The sequence below is a fragment of the Notolepis coatsorum genome, assembly GCF_963971535.1.
Source record: "Notolepis coatsorum genome assembly, chromosome: 3".
Taxonomy (NCBI): Eukaryota; Metazoa; Chordata; class Actinopteri; order Aulopiformes; family Paralepididae; genus Notolepis; species Notolepis coatsorum.
Genome location: NC_140167.1, coordinates 207,579,840 through 207,603,583, shown reverse-complemented (window position 1 = coordinate 207,603,583; position 23,744 = coordinate 207,579,840). Strand labels below are relative to the sequence as shown.

At 48.9% G+C, this 23,744-nt stretch overlaps 1 protein-coding gene across 2 annotated transcripts in view; it reads left to right on the top strand.

Annotated features, from left to right (window-relative positions):
* Positions 1 to 23,744, top strand: part of homer3b (homer scaffold protein 3b) — a 113,230-nt gene that overhangs the window by 49,314 nt on the left and 40,172 nt on the right. For both annotated transcript variants that reach the window (XM_084309582.1, XM_084309581.1), the window contains exon 4: positions 18,746 to 18,882. In XM_084309582.1, the coding sequence (XP_084165708.1) occupies positions 18,746 to 18,882 (137 nt within the window). The remainder of the gene's footprint in view (positions 1 to 18,745; positions 18,883 to 23,744) is intronic.

Genomic DNA, 23,744 nt, shown 5'->3' with positions numbered 1-23,744 from the left:
GCTCTGATGTCCCCCCTCCCTCTGGTGGGGAGTGGTCTCTGCTCTGATGTCCCCCCTCCCTCTGGTGGGGAGTGGTCTCTGCTCTGATGTCCCCCCTCCCTCTGGTGGGGAGTGGTCTCTGCTCTGATGTCCCCCCTCCCTCTGGTGGGGAGTGGTCTCTGCTCTGATGTCCCCCCTCCCTCTGGTGGGGAGTGGTCTCTGCTCTGATGTCCCCCCTCCACGTGTCCTCTGGTGGGGAGTGGTCTCTGCTCTGATGTCCCCCCTCCCTCTGGTGGGGAGTGGTCTCTGCTCTGATGTCCCCCCTCCCTCTGGTGGGGAGTGGTCTCTGCTCTGATGTCCCCCCTCCCTCTGGTGGGGAGTGGTCTCTGCTCTGATGTCCCCCCTCCCTCTGGTGGGGAGTGGTCTCTGCTCTGATGTCCCCCCTCCACGTGTCGTGACCAGCCTGCTGGTGTTCAGGCCTGACTCAGACTGAAACAAACAACTCCAATGTCCACACGAGCACAATTTCAATACACAGGTGATATTTATTGATCCAAAGTACAGGTCCGATGGGCAGAAGAGTCGTCACAATACAGTCCAGGGTCAAAAACACGTTCCAGGCTCTCATACAAAAAAAGGATTGTTCAATACTCAGGGTTTGTCGTCCGGTCCAGGGTCAGTACACAAGGGGGTATCTCAGCCAGTCCAGGGTCAGTACACAAGGGGGTATCTCAGCCAGTCCAGGGTCCAGTACACAAGGGGGTATCTCAGCCAGTCCAGGGTCAGTACACAAGGGGGTATCTCAGCCAGTCCAGGGTCCAGTACACAAGGGGGTATCTCAGCCAGTCCAGGGTCAGTACACAAGGGGGTATCTCAGCCAGTCCAGGGTCCAGTACACAAGGGGGGTATCTCAGCCAGTCCAGGGTCAGTACACAAGGGGGGTATCTCAGCCAGTCCAGGGTCCAGTACACAAGGGGGGTATCTCAGCCAGTCCAGGGTCAGTACACAAGGGGGGTATCTCAGCCAGTCCAGGGTCAGTACACAAGGGGGGTATCTCAGCCAGTCCAGGGTCAGTACACAAGGGGGGTATCTCAGCCAGTCCAGGGTCAGTACACAAGGGGGTATCTCAGCCAGTCCAGGGTCAGTACACAAGGGGGGTATCTCAGCCAGTCCAGGGTCAGTACACAAGGGGGTATCTCAGCCAGTCCAGGGTCAGTACACAAGGGGGGTATCTCAGCCAGTCCAGGGTCAGTACACAAGGGGGTATCTCAGCCAGTCCAGGGTCCAGTACACAAGGGGGTATCTCAGCCAGTCCAGGGTCCAGTACACAAGGGGGTATCTCAGCCAGTCCAGGGTCCAGTACACAAGGGGGTATCTCAGCCAGTCCAGGGTCAGTACACAAGGGGGGTATCTCAGCCAGTCCAGGGTCCAGTACCACGAACACCTTCACACTCTAACCTCTCCTTCCAACTACCTCTCACCTCACAAACTCAATATATTACACTCTCTTCACGATTTCAACTCCTTCCTCACCTCCATTCAACTTTCCTCTCCCTCTCCTAGTCCTTTATGCCTGGGGGGGGGGTGTCTCTGTGTGTGTGTGTGTGTGTGTGTGTGTGTGTCTCTGTGTGTGTGTGTGTGTGTGTGTGTGTGTGTGTGTGTGTGTTCTCTGCTCCGCCCGTGGCAGTAGTGTCTCCCTTCCTCCACGTAGCCATGTGACGGGGGAGGATATCTGCCACAGTGTCTACTTTTGGATCGAGTGCTGAGCTCCTTCTGTGACTGTTGGTACGAGTCGACTGTGGTTTTGTCTGTGTGTGTGTTTATGTCTTTCCATACCGGCGTCTGTTCTATAAGGACGGCGAGAGAGGCAGCCGAGCCCATTGGAAATATAAAACAACTTCCTCAGGGGGGAATATTACATGGACTGGCTCTGAAAAGGAATGAATAATACAAGGTTTTCCTAAGTGCACGGAGTGTAAATGCTGCAGCGATGCACGTTGAGTCTGGCTCACATTCTCTTTTCTGCTTGGCCTCAGATGGGAAGGCTGGGGGGGGGGGCTAGAGTAATTCATCTCTGTTTTTAAAAGGGGAGACAGAGCTGGGTTTTTGGCCCGCAGCTCCATAGTGAAAAAGATGGTTTACAAAACTCTGTGAAATCAAGCCCTTGCTCATTCTAGGCCAACAGACCAACAGAGAAGGGACATCAAAGCACATCCGTGTCGACAGTGTTTTCCCTCTATAGACGCCTAGCCGTGTATATTTTTTTGTACCTTCTTTTGTAAACGAATCAAAAAATCTCTCCCCTTTTAACTCATTGGACGCCGACAACGATTATATACGTGTTTGTCCGACAATCGTTGAACGCCAACCATGTATATATTAGGGATGCACGATATTGATTTTTTGACACCGATACCGATAACTTTATGCTCCTCAAGCCGATAACCGATACCGATAACCGATATTTATTGTATTATTTAAAAAAAAATGTAATGTATATATATTTTTTTTTTATCAAATTTTTTTTTCAACATGAAACAAAACATATCACAATACAATAATAATAATACATACCAGCCAGGCAGCGCCGTTTGCTCCCGGGACGAATAGCCACGTTAGTTAGCCAGCAACCAGCCAGACAGAGATGTTAGCTCCCGGGATGAATAGCCACGTTAGTTAGCCAGAAACCAGCCAGACAGAGATGTTAGCTCCCGGGACGAATAGCCACGTTAGTTAGCCAGAAACCAGCCAGACAGAGATGTTAGCTCCCGGGACGAATAGCCACGTTATTTAGCCAGCAACCAGCCAGACAGAGATGTTAGCTCCCGGGACGAATAGCCACGTTAGTTAGCCAGCAACCAGCCAGACAGATGTTAGCTCCCGGGACGAATAGCCACGTTAGTTAGCCAGCAACCAGCCAGACAGAGATGTTAGCTCCCGGGACGAATAGCCACGTTAGTTAGCCAGCAACCAGCCAGACAGATGTTAGCTCCCGGGACGAATAGCCACGTTAGTTAGCCAGCAACCAGCCAGACAGCGCCGTTAGTTGTTGCCCTTTTCCCTCCTCGTGGAACTTCTGCATTGCATTTGTTACAAATAGCAAGCAAACTTTTTTCATCTGAAACTTTGAAAAAGTCCCACACTACTGACGCCATCTTTGTTGTTTACACCCGCGCTGCGGCTGGAAGTTAGTGGCTACGTCACAGCCAAGAAAGGGAGCGCTGGATTTGTGTAAACTAAAACGCCCTCTACCTATACCACGCGCTATCAGTCGTACCACAGTACTGGCAAAACGGGAGGAGCCCACAGCAAAAACAAACGCCCTTCATCCCAATTCACCAACACGGCATTTTTCTTTACCAAAAAATATATTCTGTTATCGGAGCTATCAATAACGTTATCGGGTTTATCGGGATGACGTCATAATTGCTGATATCGGCCCGATAATTATCGTGCATCCCTAGTATATATACATTATTTTATTTATTTTATTTGTTTATTTATTTATTTTACTCAATATTTCTATTCAATACAGGCACACAGACTCGGGGTTAACATTGGGAATTGCATTGAGAATGCCTAGGTGCAATACCGGCCGCATCACGCTAGATGGCGGTATCGAGCACCCTTTCTACCCTTGTATCTTTCTCTGTGGGACGGCCCCAGGTCTCGGGTTACATTCTTCCTTGTCGGGCAAGACGAACGGTTCTGCCGGTTACATTGAAGCGCGTCAAATATCTCCGATCCATATGTTGTGGTGAATTATGGCGTCAAGCAAATGGACATGGGATATACCAGATGGCGATCAAACAATTGGAATATTCTTTTTGGATTACTCCCGGCCACAGGTAAGGGCGATTTGACGTCAATTTTAGCTTGATCCTGCAATGCTTTCATAGCAATCGGGCTGATAACCGTTTTTAGTGTTCAATGCGAATGCCGTTACTGACAATCAAATAATCAGAAACGACCCCCCCCCCCCTTTCATGCATTCATGATGGAACATAATAGCTATGATCTAGACTTGATTTTCGATATAATAGCGTATACAGGCAAGACATGGCAACGTGTACAATGGAATCGACGTATACTGCCATAACATAGCATTTCATGAATTACCCTAGACCGCTCTAAAACCATACTTATATTCACCACGGTATAACACAGGAACGTATGGATGGAAAAATGATTTCTTTTTTGCATCTTGACCGGAAGAAACTCAATGTCAAATGACTATAGTATTGTATCCATGGCTATAATATAGATATAGATTTAGCTCTACAAACAAGGTGACTAACTCCCATCGTTTACAGCGTGGCAGTAGCTACCACAGGATAATGCTAATAGCTGGCAGCCAATGAGTTAAAAGCCGGTGTAAAGGGCCTTGCAGTGGCCTTGTAAACGTGACGTCCTTTCATTTAAAAGTTGCTCATAAACTCGTTCAAAATTGCGATTGTGTCCAAACTTTATTATAAGCAAAGCTAACTTTCAGTGACATCATATGTGGCATATGAGAGCGCCTCCGTGACACGCGACAGCTGTCAATCTCAAAGACAACTTTGACAGATTCCCTCACAGAGATGTTAAATGTGCTAGATAACTTTCAGCCACTAGATGTCGCACTAGAGCACCAGCATGTCATTTATCCAATTGGGTGCCTTCCACGTGGGGAAATGAGAAGTAGGGAGGGGATACATGCCTGCAACATAATTTTGGACCCCCAATAACTTTTAAAATGATCAATTCAATAATAGAACAAAGTGCAAGTAATAATGACAATAGTTAAAAAATACAAAAATAAAAATAAAAAACAGCAATTATCCTACGAGTCTCCTGATGAGCCCTTCAGTGATGCACTGAAACAAATGGAAGTTTCCTTCTTCAACCAGGTTGTGGATGTCTCCATTGGATCACTGCGTGAGCGATTTCAGACCTTAAGTGAAGTTGAGAGCAAGTTTGGGGACCGGGGTGCTTATCAACTTCCCTACGCGTTCCACTGAGGCCTAACAAAAATAATGGTTGGTTTCAGGTTGCCGACCGACCCTGCCGATTTAGGTGCGACCCAATATATTTTATGAGTTTAAAAAAAAAATTATATATTAAAAAAAAAAAAAATCTGTTTTTTTTTTTTTTTTTTTTGAATAAAGTTTCATAGAAATCTTAGTCAAACATTTAGTATTATGGATATTAAACATGCTGGCAGAGTACATGCATCCATGTTGTTGTGAACATTTTAACCCTTTCACTGCCACACGACAGCCGGTTAACCCTTTCACTGTGACAATACAGAAGGTTAGCCCTTTACTATCACACAACCGACGGCGATGCTCCATCATTAGCATCATTAGCTCCGCATCCGCGGAGCTAATGATGCTAATGATGGAGCATCGCCGTCGGTTGTGTGATAGTAAAGGGCTAACCTTCTGTCGTGTGGCAGTGAAAGGGTTAATTAAATAAAGAAATTCCCTATCCATAGTCGCCGTGGGAAAGAATAAAAAAAAATAAAAAATTCCCTACCTACCCATGGCCAAACTGACAACCAACCTGAAACCAACTATTATTTTTGTTAGGCCCGAGGAGCAGAGACAGCCGTGGGCAGCACTAAGTAACTCCCTCACCTGCAATGGCCAGTCACACCTGGATGGAGAAGAACTTGCATTGGAAATGCAAAATGTCCCAGATGTTCCCAAGGCCAACATGACCACCCTGGAACTTTTATCCTTTCTACAGGAGAAGAAACTGAAAGAAATGTACCCAAATATGTGGGTGGCCCTCAGAATTGCTGCCACTTCTCCAGTGACCGTAGCTTCTGCAGAGAGGAGCTTCTCAAAATCGAAGCTCATTAAAACATACTTGAGGTCTACAATGTCACAGGACCGTCTCAATGGCCTGGCTATGATGAGTATTAACAGAGATGTGTCTAGCAAGCTTTCATATGATGACATTATTGATGATTTTGCAGCAAGGAAGTCAAGGCGTGTCCGATTTTAAGGCTGCTCAAAGTAGGGTCCCATTTCATTATTATTTTTTTTTATCTACTTTTTCTCCCATTTTCTATTTTTCTCCCATCCCAATTTCGTATCGTCCAATTCTACCCTCCCCTGTCTCGAACGCTGTTAGGCCATGCCTCCCACAGGCCGGCTGCAATGTGGACGAAGCCTTGCATCACGTGTCCCCTCCGGTACTCGAGGAGGCAGCCGTCGCATCTTTTCACCTGCACAGCGCGATCTCTCAGCGTCGGGGGTCTGCGTTTGGAGGGACACGCCGCCCCCGTTGCTTCCTGATTCTACTGCGCAGGCGCACCAACCGACCTGTAGGAGTCACTGTCCACAACGTCCGATCCCCACCCACCAGCTTCCCACCCCTAACACTGCCAATTGTGTTAGTATGAACGACCAGCCAAGCTGGTAGCAACGCCGAGAGCTGGGCTCGAACCCTGCATCTCCTGCATTAGTGTCGAGCGCCTTGCCCACTGCGCCACTTAGCCGCCGTCCCATTTCATTGTTGAAACAAAAGTGAATGTTCCCGGATTTGTTAAGGAAGTGGTGATCACCAATGTTGTCTGTCTGGTTGAATATGGCTCCTAATAGACACAATAGATGCCTGTTAACCCTTTCAGTGCCACGGACGACATATCTCGTTTGATCAGCCCCCCCATTGAGTGCCCACGACGACAAATATCGCTTTATTCTTTTATTAGCGATCTGAATTCATATTTCATCAACCGAGTCTCCCGTTGGTACACCAGCCCCTACAGGAGCTCAGATTGGAAAAAAGCGCCCCCTATCGTCTATCCCTGTGTAACTGCAGGTCAGTCGCTTAGACTGACCTGGGATCTGTAGATCTCTGCGGGGGGAGCCAACTCGCTCCTTGTGCTGGTGAGACGTGTGATCAAGAGGGATCTGCTCGCGGGACGGGAATCAGCCTGGAATATATATTTACAGCAGCCAATAATCAATCAATAAGCGTGATCGATATTTGGAATGGCGATCAGGAATTGGAATAATCTTTTTGGATAACATATGATCTCAGGTAAGGAATCTATTTTACCAGTCTTAGGATAATCAGACCTGTTTTCACGGAGATATAAGCTTTTTCCCTATATGTGATGTGGCTGTTTGGCTGTGATCGCTGATGAGGAAATAAGAGAATCGATTTTTCAGCTTGCGTCTATAGCGTGCATACAGGGGGCGAAATTTAAGCCCGCCACCCGCCATTGGCGCTCAGTTTTTACCTTTGGCGCTTGCCACTGAGAGGTCTGCCCGCCGTGTGGCATGTAGTTCATAACGATTCTCTTATTTTGAAAATCTGTGCGGGTCTCATTTCCGCCCCAAGCGCAGCTCCAGTCATAATATCGATGGCTCCGGCAGTTAGCAACATTCGGTTCGTATGATACTCTTATTTTGAAAAAAAACGTGGCAACGAGTCATATCCGCCCAGCCCTGCAGCGGGATACTATTGGCTTCTGCTCGTATCAACACAGAGGCAGTCTGCTCTAGTCTAGAGCGGACCTCCATGAGCTACCGTTACTGTTTAAACAATGACCCAGTCAACTATTCACTTTTAGTTTAATACATGACGAGGCATTGTCTAACGGTATCTAGCTGGCTAGCTACTGATAGCTGCTGATATCAACAAATGCTCCAGCAATAGTCGACTCGGGTGCATAATACCTCCGTTCCCTCGTTAGCTAGCTCACGTTAGCTAGCTCACGTTAGCTAGCTCACGTTAGATCTATATGTCCCAGTAAACTAAATTGTCTTAACGTTATCTAGCGGGCTAGCAGTAGCTACAGATAGCTCCTGATATCAATGTCTTATAACATTGATTCAATGCGTATTCTAGCTGAGGGCTTGATGAATGTGATTTGACCAAAGAACCGTAACATTATACCAATAGGGTCCAGCTGCAGCGCCGGAGAATCCTTGCATGCTGAATGTAGAGTATTAGTATAGGGACTAGCTGCAGTGCCGGAGAATCCTTGCTGGAGCTGGAGGCTACTCAAGTATACACACAGACAGTGGAGCTGTTTGCAGATAGCGAGCATTTTGACTTATTGCGTGGTGGCGATGTCTCGCAGATAATACAACTACAAGTATGATTATATAATATATATTTTATTTAAAAAAAAATCTTTATATAAAACATATATATATATTTTTTTAATCAAAAAAAATTTGGCAAGTAAGAAATATGCTTGGCGGGTAGATTCTTCCGATCTACCCGCCACTGGCCGGTGAGTTAAAAAGTTAATTTCGCTCCCTGCGTGCATAAGTACACATATACTATCGATAATCTAGCATTTATTTGAAAACGATTCATAAATAGGCCGAAAAATTACAACGTTTTTGTGTATTCTAGAATATTCCAGTAAATGTCTTTTATCATGGAATCTTTATATTTTCCTTGAAAACGAGGGCTTTGGGGTGCTCCAGTAGCACACCATGTACCGCGCTGCGTCGCGGATCGGCTGACCCCGGGTTCGATTCCCGGACCTGTCGTCATTTACCAAATGTCTTCCCCTGCTCTCTCTCCCGTTTCACCCTGTATCTGTCGCTCATGCTTGACCCGGAAAAGTGATAAAAAAAAACGAGGGCTTTTCAAAATGCTATAAAACTAAAATGAACCGATAAAAAAACAATCCGTTTCGACAATGTTGACTGCAAACGAGTCATTGATAAGCGACAGGCAGATTAGACACACAGCCATCATTTAAAACATAGATTAGGCATTTTAACGCTAACATTGAAGTGGATGGTGGCATTCAACAGGGTAAAAATCTAAGCAAGGTCGGCTCTGAAAGTGTTAAGGTGTAAAACTCCACTATTTATGGGAGTGTAAAAACATTAACAGGGAAAATATTGAAACACATTAATTTGGCTCTGATCAATTCAAATTGACTGCACTTAACATGCAAATACATGTCGGGTTAAATTTGGAAGACAAATGCATAACTGATCTATAATAGACGCACCTGACACAAAATGCACACATTATTTTGTTAATGTTAATTATATTGTTTATAGTTGTATCATTTAATGTACAGTTCAGTTTGTTTTAATAATTGCTATTTAAAATGTGTTATATTTCGATACATTCAGTTCTAATAAAAAAAATTATTCTTAAAGATATTAGTGGTGGTTATGGTGTGTTTATGTTTAGTAGTAACATTGTAACTGCAGCATGATGGAAATAGGGTTTGTTGTGTGTGTGTGTGTGGGGGGGGGGGGGGCACAGTGGGTGACTGGCCTAGGGCGCCACACTGGTCAGAAACGGCCCTGCCTACACACACACACTAAACACACACAATCAATCAATCAGATTTATTTATAGAGCACATTTAACATGACACATGTCAACCAACGTGCTGTACAGAGGGTAGATACACACGGATACATCTAGACAACATATAGAGACAACAATCACATCTCCGTTTTACGGGAGGACACACAGGCCAACACACAGGCCAACACAGGCCAACACACAGGCCAACACACAGGCCAACACACAGGCCAACACACAGGCCAACACACAGGCCAACACACAGGCCAACACAGGCCAACACACAGGCCAACACACAGGCCAACACACAGGCCAACACACAGGCCAACACACAGGCCAACACAGGCCAACACACAGGCCAACACACAGGCCAACACAGGCCAACACACAGGCCAACACACAGGCCAACACACAGGCCAACACACAGGCCAACACACAGGCCAACACACAGGCCAACACACAGGCCAACACACAGGCCAACACAGGCCAACACACAGGCCAACACACAGGCCAACACACAGGCCAACACACAGGCCAACACACAGGCCAACACACAGGCCAACACACAGGCCAACACACAGGCCAACAGGGCATGAGTCATAATCTAATAAGCTAATAAGCTAATAAGTAGAAGTGCGTTTTGAGCCTCGATTTGAAGGCATCTATCGAGGGGGCGAGGAGCCTAGTGGAGGTGGGGATGCTGTTCCACAGTTCAGGGGCTGCGACCTGCGACCTGAGCTTGAGGTTAGACCTCCGGACTGTCAGGAGCCTCTGATCGGCTGACCTGAGGGACCTGGTGTTGGAACAGGGGGATAGGAGGTCTGAGATGTAGGAGGGGGGCTGACCATTAAGGGCTTTAAAAACAAATAGGAGAACCTTAAAATCTATCCTGTAGCGTACTGGGAGCCAATGAAGGACAGGGGTGATGTGGTCTCTCTTACGGGTTCCGGTCAACAGTCTGGCAGCAGCGTTTTGTACTACACACACTAAACACACACACACTAAACACACACACACTAAACACACACACACTAAACACACACACACACACACTAAACACGCACGCACACTAAACATGCACACACTGAAGAACTGCTGCAATAAACCTCATTTAGATACCAGTCCATTAGCCTTGGGCTGGGAGATGTAGAATAAATGAATATTACTATAATTACAAGGACTTGTCTTGTATTGGGATGTTCAGGTAGGTGTAATAACTGCCTGCCGCACCCACACTACACCCACACTACACCTACACTACACCCACACTACACCCACACTACACCCACACTACACCCACACTACACCCACACTACACCCACACTACACCCACACTACACCTACACTACACCCACACTACACCCACACTACAGCCACACTACAGCCACACTACACCCACACTACACCTACACTACACCCACACTACACCTACACTACACCCACACTACACCTACACTACAGCCACACTACACCCACACTACACCCACACTACACCCACACTACACCCACACTACAGCCACACTACAGCCACACTACACCCACACTACACCTACACTACACCTACACTACACCCACACTACACCCACACTACAGCCACACTACACCCACACTACACCCACACTACACCCACACTACACCCACACTACACCCACACTACACTACACTACACCACACCCACACTACACCCACACTACACTCACACTACACCCACACTACACCCACACTACACCCACACTACACCTACACTACACCTACACTACACCCACACTACACCCACACTACACCTACACTACACCTACACTACACCCACACTACACCCACACTACACCCACACTACACCTACATTACACCTACACTACACCCACACTACACCCACACTACACCCACACACTACACCTACACTACACCCACACTACACCCACACTACACCCACACACTACACCTACACTACACCCACACTACATCCACACTACACCTACACTACACCCACACTACACCCACACTACACCTACACTACACCCACACTACACCCACACTACACTCACACTACACCTACACTACACCCACACTACACCCACACTACACCTACACTACACCCACACTACACCCACACTACATCCACACTACACCCACACTACACCCACACTACACCTACACTACACCCACACTACACCCACACTACACCCACACTACACCCACACTACACCTACACTACACCCACACTACACTCACACTACACCTACACTACACCTACACTACACCCACACTACACCTACACTACACCCACACTACACCCACACTACACCCACACTACACCCACACTACACACACACTACACCTACACTACACCCACACTACACCCACACTACAGCTACACTACACCTACACTACACCCACACTACAGCTACACTACAGCTACACTACACCTACACTACACCCACACTACACCCACACTACACCCACACTACACCTACACTACACCCACACTACACCCACACTACACCCACACTACACCCACACTACACCCACACTACAGCTACACTACAGCTACACTACACCTACACTACACCCACACTACACCTACACTACACCCACACTACACCCACACTACACCCACACTACACCTACACTACACCTACACTACACTCACACTACACCCACACTACACCCACACTACACCCACACTACACCTACACTACACCTACACTACACTCACACTACACCCACACTACACTCACACTACACCCACACTACACCCACACTACACCCACACTACACCCACACTACAGCTACACTACACCCACACTACACTCACACTACACCTACACTACACTCACACTACACCCACACTACACCTACACTACACCCACACTACACCCACACTACACCTACACTACACCTACACTACACCCACACTACACCCACACTACACCCACACTACACCTACACTACACCTACACTACACCCACACTACACCCACACTACACCTACACTACACCCACACTACACCCACACTACACCCACACTACACCTACACTACACCCACACTACACCCACACTACACCCACACTACACCCACACTACACCTACACTACACCTACACTACACCCACACTACACCCACACTACACCCACACTACACCTACACTACACCTACACTACACCCACACTACACCCACACTACACCCACACTACACCTACACTACACCCACACTACACCTACACTACACCTACACTACACCTACACTACACCCACACTACACCTACACTACACCCACACTACACTCACACTACAGCTACACTACACCCACACTACAGCTACACTACACCCACACTACACCTACACTACACCTACACTACACTCACACTACACCCACACTACACCTACACTACACCTACACTACACCCACACTACACCCACACTACAGCTACACTACACCCACACTACACCTACACTACACCTACACTACACTCACACTACACCCACACTACACCTACACTACACCTACACTACACCCACACTACACTCACACTACAGCTACACTACACCCACACTACACCCACACTACACCCACACTACACCTACACTACACCCACACTACACTCACACTACAGCTACACTACACCCACACTACAGCTACACTACACCCACACTACACCTACACTACACCTACACTACACTCACACTACACCCACACTACACCTACACTACACCCACACTACACCCACACTACACTACACCCACACTACACCCACACTACACCCACACTACACCTACACTACACCTACACTACACCCACACTACACCCACACTACAGCTACACTACACCCACACTACACCCACACTACACCCACACTACACCCACACTACACTACACCCACACTACACTCACACTACACCCACACTACAGCTACACTACACCTACACTACACCCACACTACACCCACACTACACCTACACTACACCTACACTACACCCACACTACACCTACACTACACCCACACTACACTCACACTACAGCTACACTACACCCACACTACAGCTACACTACACCCACACTACACCTACACTACACCCACACTACACCCACACTACACCCACACTACACCTACACTACACTCACACTACACCCACACTACACCTACACTACACCTACACTACACCCACACTACACCCACACTACACCCACACTACACCTACATTACACCTACACTACACCCACACTACACCCACACTACACCCACACTACACCTACACTACACCCACACTACACCCACACTACACCCACACTACACCCACACTACACCCACACTACACCCACACTACACCTACACTACAGCCACACTACACCCACACTACACCCACACTACACCTACACTACACCCACACTACACCTACACTACACCCACACTACAGCTACACTACACCCACACTACACTCACACTACACCTACACTACACCCACACTACACCCACACTACACCCACACTACACCTACACTACACCCACACTACACCCACACTACACCTACACTACACCTACACTACACCCACACTACACCCACACTACACCCACACTACACCCACACTACACCTACACTACACCTACACTACACCCACACTACACCCACACTACACCCACACTACACCTACACTACACCCACACTACACCTACACTACACCCACACTACACCCACACTACACCCACACTACACCTACACTACACCCACACTACACCCACACTACACCCACACTACACCCACACTACACCTACACTACACCCACACTACACCTACACTACACCCACACTACACCCACACTACACCCACACTACACCTACACTACACCCACACTACACCCACACTACACCCACACTACACCTACACTACACCCACACTACACCTACACTACACCCACACTACACCCACACTACAGCCACACTACACCCACACTACACCTACACTACACCCACACTACACTCACACTACAGCTACACTACACCCACACTACAGCTACACTACACCCACACTACACCTACACTACACCCACACTACACCCACACTACACCCACACTACACTACACCCACATTACACCCACACTACACCCACACTACACCCACACTACACCTACACTACACCTACACTACACCCACACTACACCTACACTACACCCACACTACACCCACACTACACCCACACTACACCTACACTACACCCACACTACACCCACACTACACCCACACTACACCTACACTACACCCACACTACACCTACACTACACCCACACTACACCCACACTACACCCACACTACACCCACACTACACCTACACTACACCCACACTACACTCACACTACACCTACACTACACCTACACTACACTCACACTACACCCACACTACACCTACACTACACCCACACTACACCCACACTACACCCACACTACACTACACCCACACTACACCCACACTACACCCACACTACACCTACACTACACCTACACTACACCCACACTACACCCACACTACACCTACACTACACCTACACTACACCCACACTACACCCACACTACACTACACCCACACTACACCCACACTACACCTACACTACACCCACACTACACTCACACTACACCCACACTACAGCTACACTACACCTACACTACACCTACACTACACCCACACTACACCCACACTACACCCACACTACACCTACACTACACCCACACTACACCCACACTACACCTACACTACACCCACACTACACCCACACTACACCCACACTACACCTACACTACACCCACACTACACCCACACTACACCCACACTACACCCACACTACACTACACCCACACTACACTCACACTACACCCACACTACACCCACACTACACCTACACTACACCCACACTACACCCACACTACACCTACACTACACCTACACTACACCCACACTACAGCCACACTACACCCACACTACACTCACACTACACTCACACTACACCCACACTACACTCACACTACACTCACACTACACCCACACTACACCCACACTACACCTACACTACACCCACACTACACCCACACTACACCTACACTACACCCACACTACACCCACACTACACCCACACTACACCTACACTACACCTACACTACACCCACACTACACCCACACTACAGCCACACTACACCCACACTACACTCACACTACACCCACACTACACCCACACTACACCTACACTACACCCACACTACACCCACACTACACCCACACTACACTCACACTACACCTACACTACACCCACACTACACCCACACTACACCCACACTACACCTACACTACACTCACACTACACCCACACTACACCTACACTACACCTACACTACACCCACACTACACCCACACTACACCCACACTACACCCACACTACACCCACACTACACCTACACTACACTCACACTACACCCACACTACACCCACACTACACCTACACTACACCCACACTACACCCACACTACACCTACACTACACCCACACTACACCCACACTACACCTACACTACACCTACACTACACCCACACTACACCCACACTACACCTACACTACACTCACACTACAGCTACACTACACCCACACTACACCCACACTACACCCACACTACACCTACACTACACCCACACTACACCCACACTACACCCACACTACACCCACACTACAGCAACACTACACCTACACTACACTCACACTACACCCACACTACACCCACACTACACCCACACTACAGCAACACTACACCCACACTACACCCACACTACAGCTACACTACACCCACACTACAGCTACACTACACCTACACTACACCTACACTACACCCACACTACACCCACACTACACCCACACTACACCCACACTACACTCACACTACACCTACACTACACCCACACTACACCTACACTACACCTACACTACACTCACACTACACCCACACTACACCTACACTACACCCACACTACACCTACACTACACCCACACTACACCCACACTACACCCGCACTACACCCACACTACACCTACACTACACCTACACTACACCTACACTACACCTACACTACACTCACACTACACCCACACTACACCTACACTACACCCACACTACACCCACACTACACCCACACTACACTACAGCTACACTACACCTACACTACACCCACACTACACCTACACTACACCTACACTACACCCACACTACACCCACACTACACCCACACTACACCTACACTACACCCACACTACACCTACACTACACCCACACTACACCCACACTACACCCACACTACACCTACACTACACCCACACTACACCCACACTACACTACACCCACACTACACTCACACTACACCCACACTACACCTACACTACACCTACACTACACCCACACTACACCTACACTACACCTACACTACACCCACACTACACCTACACTACACCCACACTACACCTACACTACACCTACACTACACCCACACTACACCCACACTACACCTACACTACACCTACACTACACCCACACTACACCTACACTACACCCACACTACAGCCACACTACACCCACACTACACTCACACTACAGCCACACTACACCCACACTACACTCACACTACACCCACACTACACCCACACTACAGCCACACTACACCCACACTACACTCACACTACACCCACACTACACCCACACTACACCTACACTACACCCACACTACACCCACACTACACCCACACTACACCCACACTACACCTACACTACACCCACACTACACCTACACTACACCCACACTACACCCACACTACACCCACACTACACTCACACTACACCCACACTACACCCACACTACAGCCACACTACACCCACACTACACTCACACTACACCCACACTACACTCACACTACACCCACACTACACCCACACTACACCCACACTACACCTACACTACACCCACACTACACCCACACTACACCCACACTACACCTACACTACACCTACACTACACCCACACTACACTCACACTACACCTACACTACACTCACACTACACCCACACTACACCTACACTACACCTACACTACACCCACACTACACCCACACTACACCTACACTACACCCACACTACACCCACACTACACCTACACTACACCCACACTACACCTACACTACACTCACACTACACCTACACTACACTCACACTACACCCACACTACACCCACACTACACCCACACTACACCTACACTACACCCACACTACACCCACACTACACCTACACTACACTCACACTACACCTACACTACACCCACACTACACCCACACTACACCCACACTACACTACACCTACACTACACCTACACTACACCCACACTACACCTACACTACACCTACACTACACCCACACTACACCCACACTACACCTACACTACACTCACACTACACCCACACTACACCCACACTACACCTACACTACACCCACACTACACCCACACTACACCCACACTACACCCACACTACACCCACACTACACCTACACTACACCTACACTACACCCACACTACACCCACACTACACCTACACTACACCCACACTACACCCACACTACACCTACACTACACTCACACTACACCCACACTACACCCACACTACACCTACACTACACCCACACTACACCCACACTACACCCACACTACAGCTACACTACACCCACACTACACCTACACTACAGCTACACTACACCCACACTACACCCACACTACAGCTACACTACACTCACACTACACCCACACTACACCCACACTACACCCACACTACACCCACACTACAGCCACACTACAGCTACACTACAGCTACACTACACCCACACTACACCTACACTACACCCACACTACACCTACACTACACCCACACTACACCCACACTACACCCACACTACACCCACACTACACTACACCTACACTACACCCACACTACACCCACACTACAGCTACACTACAGCTACACTACACTCACACTACACCCACACTACACCTACACTACACCCACACTACACCCACACTACACCTACACTTCACCCACACTACACCCACACTACACCCACACTACACCCAGGACATGGTGTCATTCACAAGTTCCTTTCTGCTGCTGCAACATCTGCATTAGATATGTGAGTTAATCTGGTTGATGTTCATGTTAATATCAAACCAAAATAAAATCATTTTCAAATAATATTCCCTCAAATATTTCAGATGTCTAATTTCTGTGAGGAACTTGAACTCATATTTGAATTTAAACTAATGATTTAGGCAGCGACGGCATGGTGCACCACCACATCACAAAGCCTCTCAGTTCACCTGCGACGCTGTCCCAGCAAATGATTTATTGCCAAACCCGCCGTTAGAAGTAGACAGGCTTCTGAAGCGATGGCCTCTCTCTGTCGTCTGTTCCAGGAGCTGTCGGAGGACCGTCATTCGCCGCCCCTGCTGTCCGTCAACGGGCCTGGGGAGGACAAGCTGTGCCGCAGCAAGAGCGCGGACGTGGAGCTGACCTCCGAGAAGGAGCGCATCAAGAAGATGCTGTCAGAAGGGTAATCAATCAAACCTTTATTTAACCAGACAATAAAAACCCATCGAGACCGAGGTCTCTTTTTCAAGGGTGATCTGGCCAAGAAGGCGAGCATGAATTATGACAAAACATACATAATAAAGCACAATACACATACAGTAGCCTACCATACAACCCATATTTTAAATGAAAAGTCTAATTCAGTTTAAAGAAATACAAGCACAATAAAACAATAGCAATCAACCAAAACATTTTATTCAACATCAAAGCAGCAGGTGGAGAGGATTTCTGATATTTTTAGTTTAAAATAAGGCTGTCAAAGTTAACGCGGTATTAACGCCCGATTATATTAACGCCACCATTTTTTTTAACTCACGATTAACGTTTAAGATTTTTTTTTAATTTTTTTACTAGACATCACTCAGGTGCTCTCATTGATACTGTTTGTTTCTGAAGTGTGTGTGTGTGTGTGTGTGTGTGTGTGTGTGTGTGTGTGTGTGTGTGTGTGTGTGTGTGTGTGTGTGTGTGTGTGTGTGTGTGTGTGTGTGTGCGTGTGTGTGTGTGAGATATAGAGAGAGAGGGGGGGGGGTGAGAGATGAGGAAGGGGCAAGAGAGAAAGAGAGCTGGGAGAGTGTGAGAGAGAGAGAGGGGGGGGGTGAGAGAGATGAGGAAGGGGCAAGAGAGAAAGAGAGCTGGGAGAGTGTGAGAGAGAGAGGGGGGGGGGTGAGAGAGATGAGGAAGGGGCAAGAGAGAAAGAGAGCTGGGAGAGTGTGAGAGAGAGAGAGGGGGGGGGGTGAGAGAGATGAGGAAGGGGCAAGAGAGAAAGAGAGCTGGGAGAGTGTGAGAGAGAGAGAGGGGGGGGGTGAGAGAGATGAGGAAGGGGCAAGAGAGAAAGAGAGCTGGGAGAGTGTGAGAGAGAGAGAGAGGGGGGGGGTGAGAGAGATGAGGAAGGGGCAAGAGAGAAAGAGAGCTGGGAGAGTGTGAGAGAGAGAGGGGGGGGGGGGTGAGAGAGATGAGGAAGGGGCAAGAGAGAAAGAGAGCTGGGAGAGTGTGAGAGAGAGAGAGGGGGGGGTGAGAGAGATGAGGAAGGGGCAAGAGAGAAAGAGAGCTGGGAGAGTGTGAGAGAGAGAGAGGGGGGGGTGAGAGAGATGAGGAAGGGGCAAGAGAGAAAGAGAGCTGGGAGAGTGTGAGAGAGAGAGAGGGGGGGGGGGTGAGAGAAATGAGGAAGGGGCAAGAGAGAAAGAGAGCTGGGAGAGTGTGTGTGAGAGAGAGGGGGGGGGGTGAGAGAGATGAAGAAGGGGCAAGAGAGAAAGAGAGCTGGGAGAGTGTGAGAGAGAGAGAGAGGGGGGGGGGTGAGAGAGATGAGGAAGGGGCAAGAGAGAAAGAGAGCTGGGAGAGTGTGAGAGAGAGAGAGGGGGGGGGGTGAGAGAGATGAGGAAGGGGCAAGAGAGAAAGAGAGCTGGGAGAGTGTGAGAGAGAGAGAGGGGGGGGGTGAGAGAGATGAGGAAGGGGCAAGAGAGAAAGAGAGCTGGGAGAGTGTGAGAGAGAGAGAGGGGGGGGGTGAGAGAGATGAGGAAGGGGCAAGAGAGAAAGAGAGCTGGGAGAGTGTGAGAGAGAGAGAGGGGGGGGTGAGAGAGATGAGGAAGGGGCAAGAGAGAAAGAGAGCTGGGAGAGTGTGAGAGAGAGAGAGGGGGGGGGGTGAGAGAAATGAGGAAGGGGCAAGAGAGAAAGAGAGCTGGGAGAGTGTGAGAGAGAGAGAGGGGGGGGTGAGAGAGATGAGGAAGGGGCAAGAGAGAAAGAGAGCTGGGAGAGTGTGAGAGAGAGAGAGGGGGGGTGAGAGAGATGAGGAAGGGGCAAGAGAGAAAGAGAGCTGGGAGAGTGTGAGAGAGAGAGAGGGGGGGGGGTGAGAGAAATGAGGAAGGGGCAAGAGAGAAAGAGAGCTGGGAGAGTGTGTGTGAGAGAGAGGGGGGGGGGGTGAGAGAGATGAAGAAGGGGCAAGAGAGAAAGAGAGCTGGGAGAGTGTGAGAGAGAGAGAGAGGGGGGGGGTGAGAGAGATGAGGAAGGGGCAAGAGAGAAAGAGAGCTGGGAGAGTGTGAGAGAGAGAGAGAGAGGGGGGGGGGTGATTAATCAGCCCTTGTGTGGGTGAATGTAACAAGTTCCTAACGTTTTCTTTCCCCTATTATTTCATGCACACTTTATTCATTGTTTTAAATTATTATTTTCTTTTAAGTTATTTTGTGCATCACTCTGTTTTGAATTTGATGCAAATTTGCAATGCATGAGGGTCATCCTTTTGTGTTAAATGGCTGCATAAAGCAAGCATTTGTTGACTCATGTTGATAAGAGTATTAACACTTGGAACTTGAAAAAGATCTGTTTAAGGTAGATACAATATATATATTTTTTAATGCGATTAATTTGCGATTAATCGCGAGTTAACTATGGACAATCATGCGATTAATCAGATTAAATATTTTAATGGATTGACAGCACTAGTTTAAAACAACACAAGGAGGTCGGAGAGGCCGGTCTGAGACGTGTCTGGAGCTCCTTCAGTCTGAGACGTGTCTGGAGCTCCTTCAGTCTGAGACGTGTCTGGAGCTCCTTCAGTCTGAGACGTGTCTGGAGCTCCTTCAGTCTGAGACGTGTCTGGAGCTCCTTCAGGCCCAAGGACCACAATAAAATAGGCTTCTTTAGACCGGAAGGGCCGGACTAGTGTGGAGGTCTAGAAGGACTAGTGTGGAGGTCTAGAAGGACTAGTGTGGAGGTCTAGAAGGGCTAGTGTGGAGGTCTAGAAGGGCTAGTGTGGAGGTCTAGAAGGACTAGTGTGGAGGTCTAGAAGGACTGGACTAGTGTGGAGGTCTAGAAGGGCTGCGCTAGTGTGGAGGTCTAGAAGGACCGGACTAGTGTGGAGGTCTAGAAGGACTAGTGTGGAGGTCTAGAAGGACTAGTGTGGAGGTCTAGAAGGACTAGTGTGGAGGTCTAGAAGGACTGGACTAGTGTGGAGGTCTAGAAGGACTAGTGTGGAGGTCTAGAAGGGCTGGACTAGTGTGGAGGTCTAGAAGGACTAGTGTGGAGGTCTAGAAGGGCTGGACTAGTGTGGAGGTCTAGAAGGACTAGTGTGGAGGTCTAGAAGGACTGGACTAGTGTGGAGGTCTAGAAGGACTAGTGTGGAGGTCTAGAAGGACTAGTGTGGAGGTCTAGAAGGGCTGGACTAGTGTGGAGGTCTAGAAGGACTAGTGTGGAGGTCTAGAAGGACTAGACTAGTGTGGAGGTCTAGAAGGACCGGACTAGTGTGGAGGTCTAGAAGGACTAGTGTGGAGGTCTAGAAGGACTAGTGTGGAGGTCTAGAAGGACTAGACTAATGTGGAGGTCTAGAAGGACTAGTGTGGAGGTCTAGAAGGACTAGTGTGGAGGTCTAGAAGGGCCGGACTAGTGTGGAGGTCTAGAAGGACTAGACTAGTGTGGAGGTCTAGAAGGACTAGTGTGGAGGTCTAGAAGGGCTGGACTAGTGTGGAGGTCTAGAAGGACTAGTGTGGAGGTCTAGAAGGGCTGGACTAGTGTGGAGGTCTAGAAGGACTAGTGTGGAGGTCTAGAAGGGCTGGACTAGTGTGGAGGTCTAGAAGGACTAGTGTGGAGGTCTAGAAGGACTAGTGTGGAGGTCTAGAAGGACTAGTGTGGAGGTCTAGAAGGACTAGTGTGGAGGTCTAGAAGGGCTGGACTAGTGTGGAGGTCTAGAAGGGCTGGACTAGTGTGGAGGTCTAGAAGGACTAGTGTGGAGGTCTAGAAGGACTAGTGTGGAGGTCTAGAAGGACTGGACTAGTGTGGAGGTCTAGAAGGACTAGTGTGGAGGTCTAGAAGGACTAGTGTGGAGGTCTAGAAGGGCCGGACTAGTGTGGAGGTCTAGAAGGGCTGGACTAGTGTGGAGGTCTAGAAGGACTAGTGTGGAGGTCTAGAAGGACTAGTGTGGAGGTCTAGAAGGGCCGGACTAGTGTGGAGGTCTAGAAGGACTAGTGTGGAGGTCTAGAAGGGCCGGACTAGTGTGGAGGTCTAGAAGGACTAGTGTGGATGTCTAGAAGGGCCGGACTAGTGTGGAGGTCTAGAAGGGCCGGACTAGTGTGGAGGTCTAGAAGGGCTGGACTAGTGTGGAGGTCTAGAAGGGCTGGACTAGTGTGGAGGTCTAGAAGGACTAGTGTGGAGGTCTAGAAGGGCTGGACTAGTGTGGAGGTCTAGAAGGACCGGACTAGTGTGGAGGTCTAGAAGGGCTGGACTAGTGTGGAGGTCTAGAAGGACTAGTGTGGAGGTCTAGAAGGGCTGGACTAGTGTGGAGGTCTAGAAGGACTAGTGTGGAGGTCTAGAAGGGCTAGTGTGGAGGTCTAGAAGGACTAGTATGGAGGTCTAGAAGGGCTGGACTAGTGTGGAGGTCTAGAAGGGCCGGACTAGTGTGGAGGTCTAGAAGGGCTAGACTAGTGTGGAGGTCTAGAAGGATTAGTGTGGAGGTCTAGAAGGGCCGGACTAGTGTGGAGGTCTAGAAGGGCCGGACTAGTGTGGAGGTCTAGAAGGGCTAGACTAGTGTGGAGGTCTAGAAGGGCTGGACTAGTGTGGAGGTCTAGAAGGGCCGGACTAGTGTGGAGGTCTAGAAGGGCCGGACTAGTGTGGAGGTCTAGAAGGGCCGGACTAGTGTGGAGGTCTAGAAGGGCTGGACTAGTGTGGAGGTCTAGAAGGTCTGGACTAGTGTGGAGGTCTAGAAGGGCTGGACTAGTGTGGAGGTCTAGAAGGACTAGTGTGGAGGTCTAGAAGGACTAGTGTGGAGGTCTAGAAGGACTGGACTAGTGTGGAGGTCTAGAAGGACTAGTGTGGAGGTCTAGAAGGACTAGTGTGGAG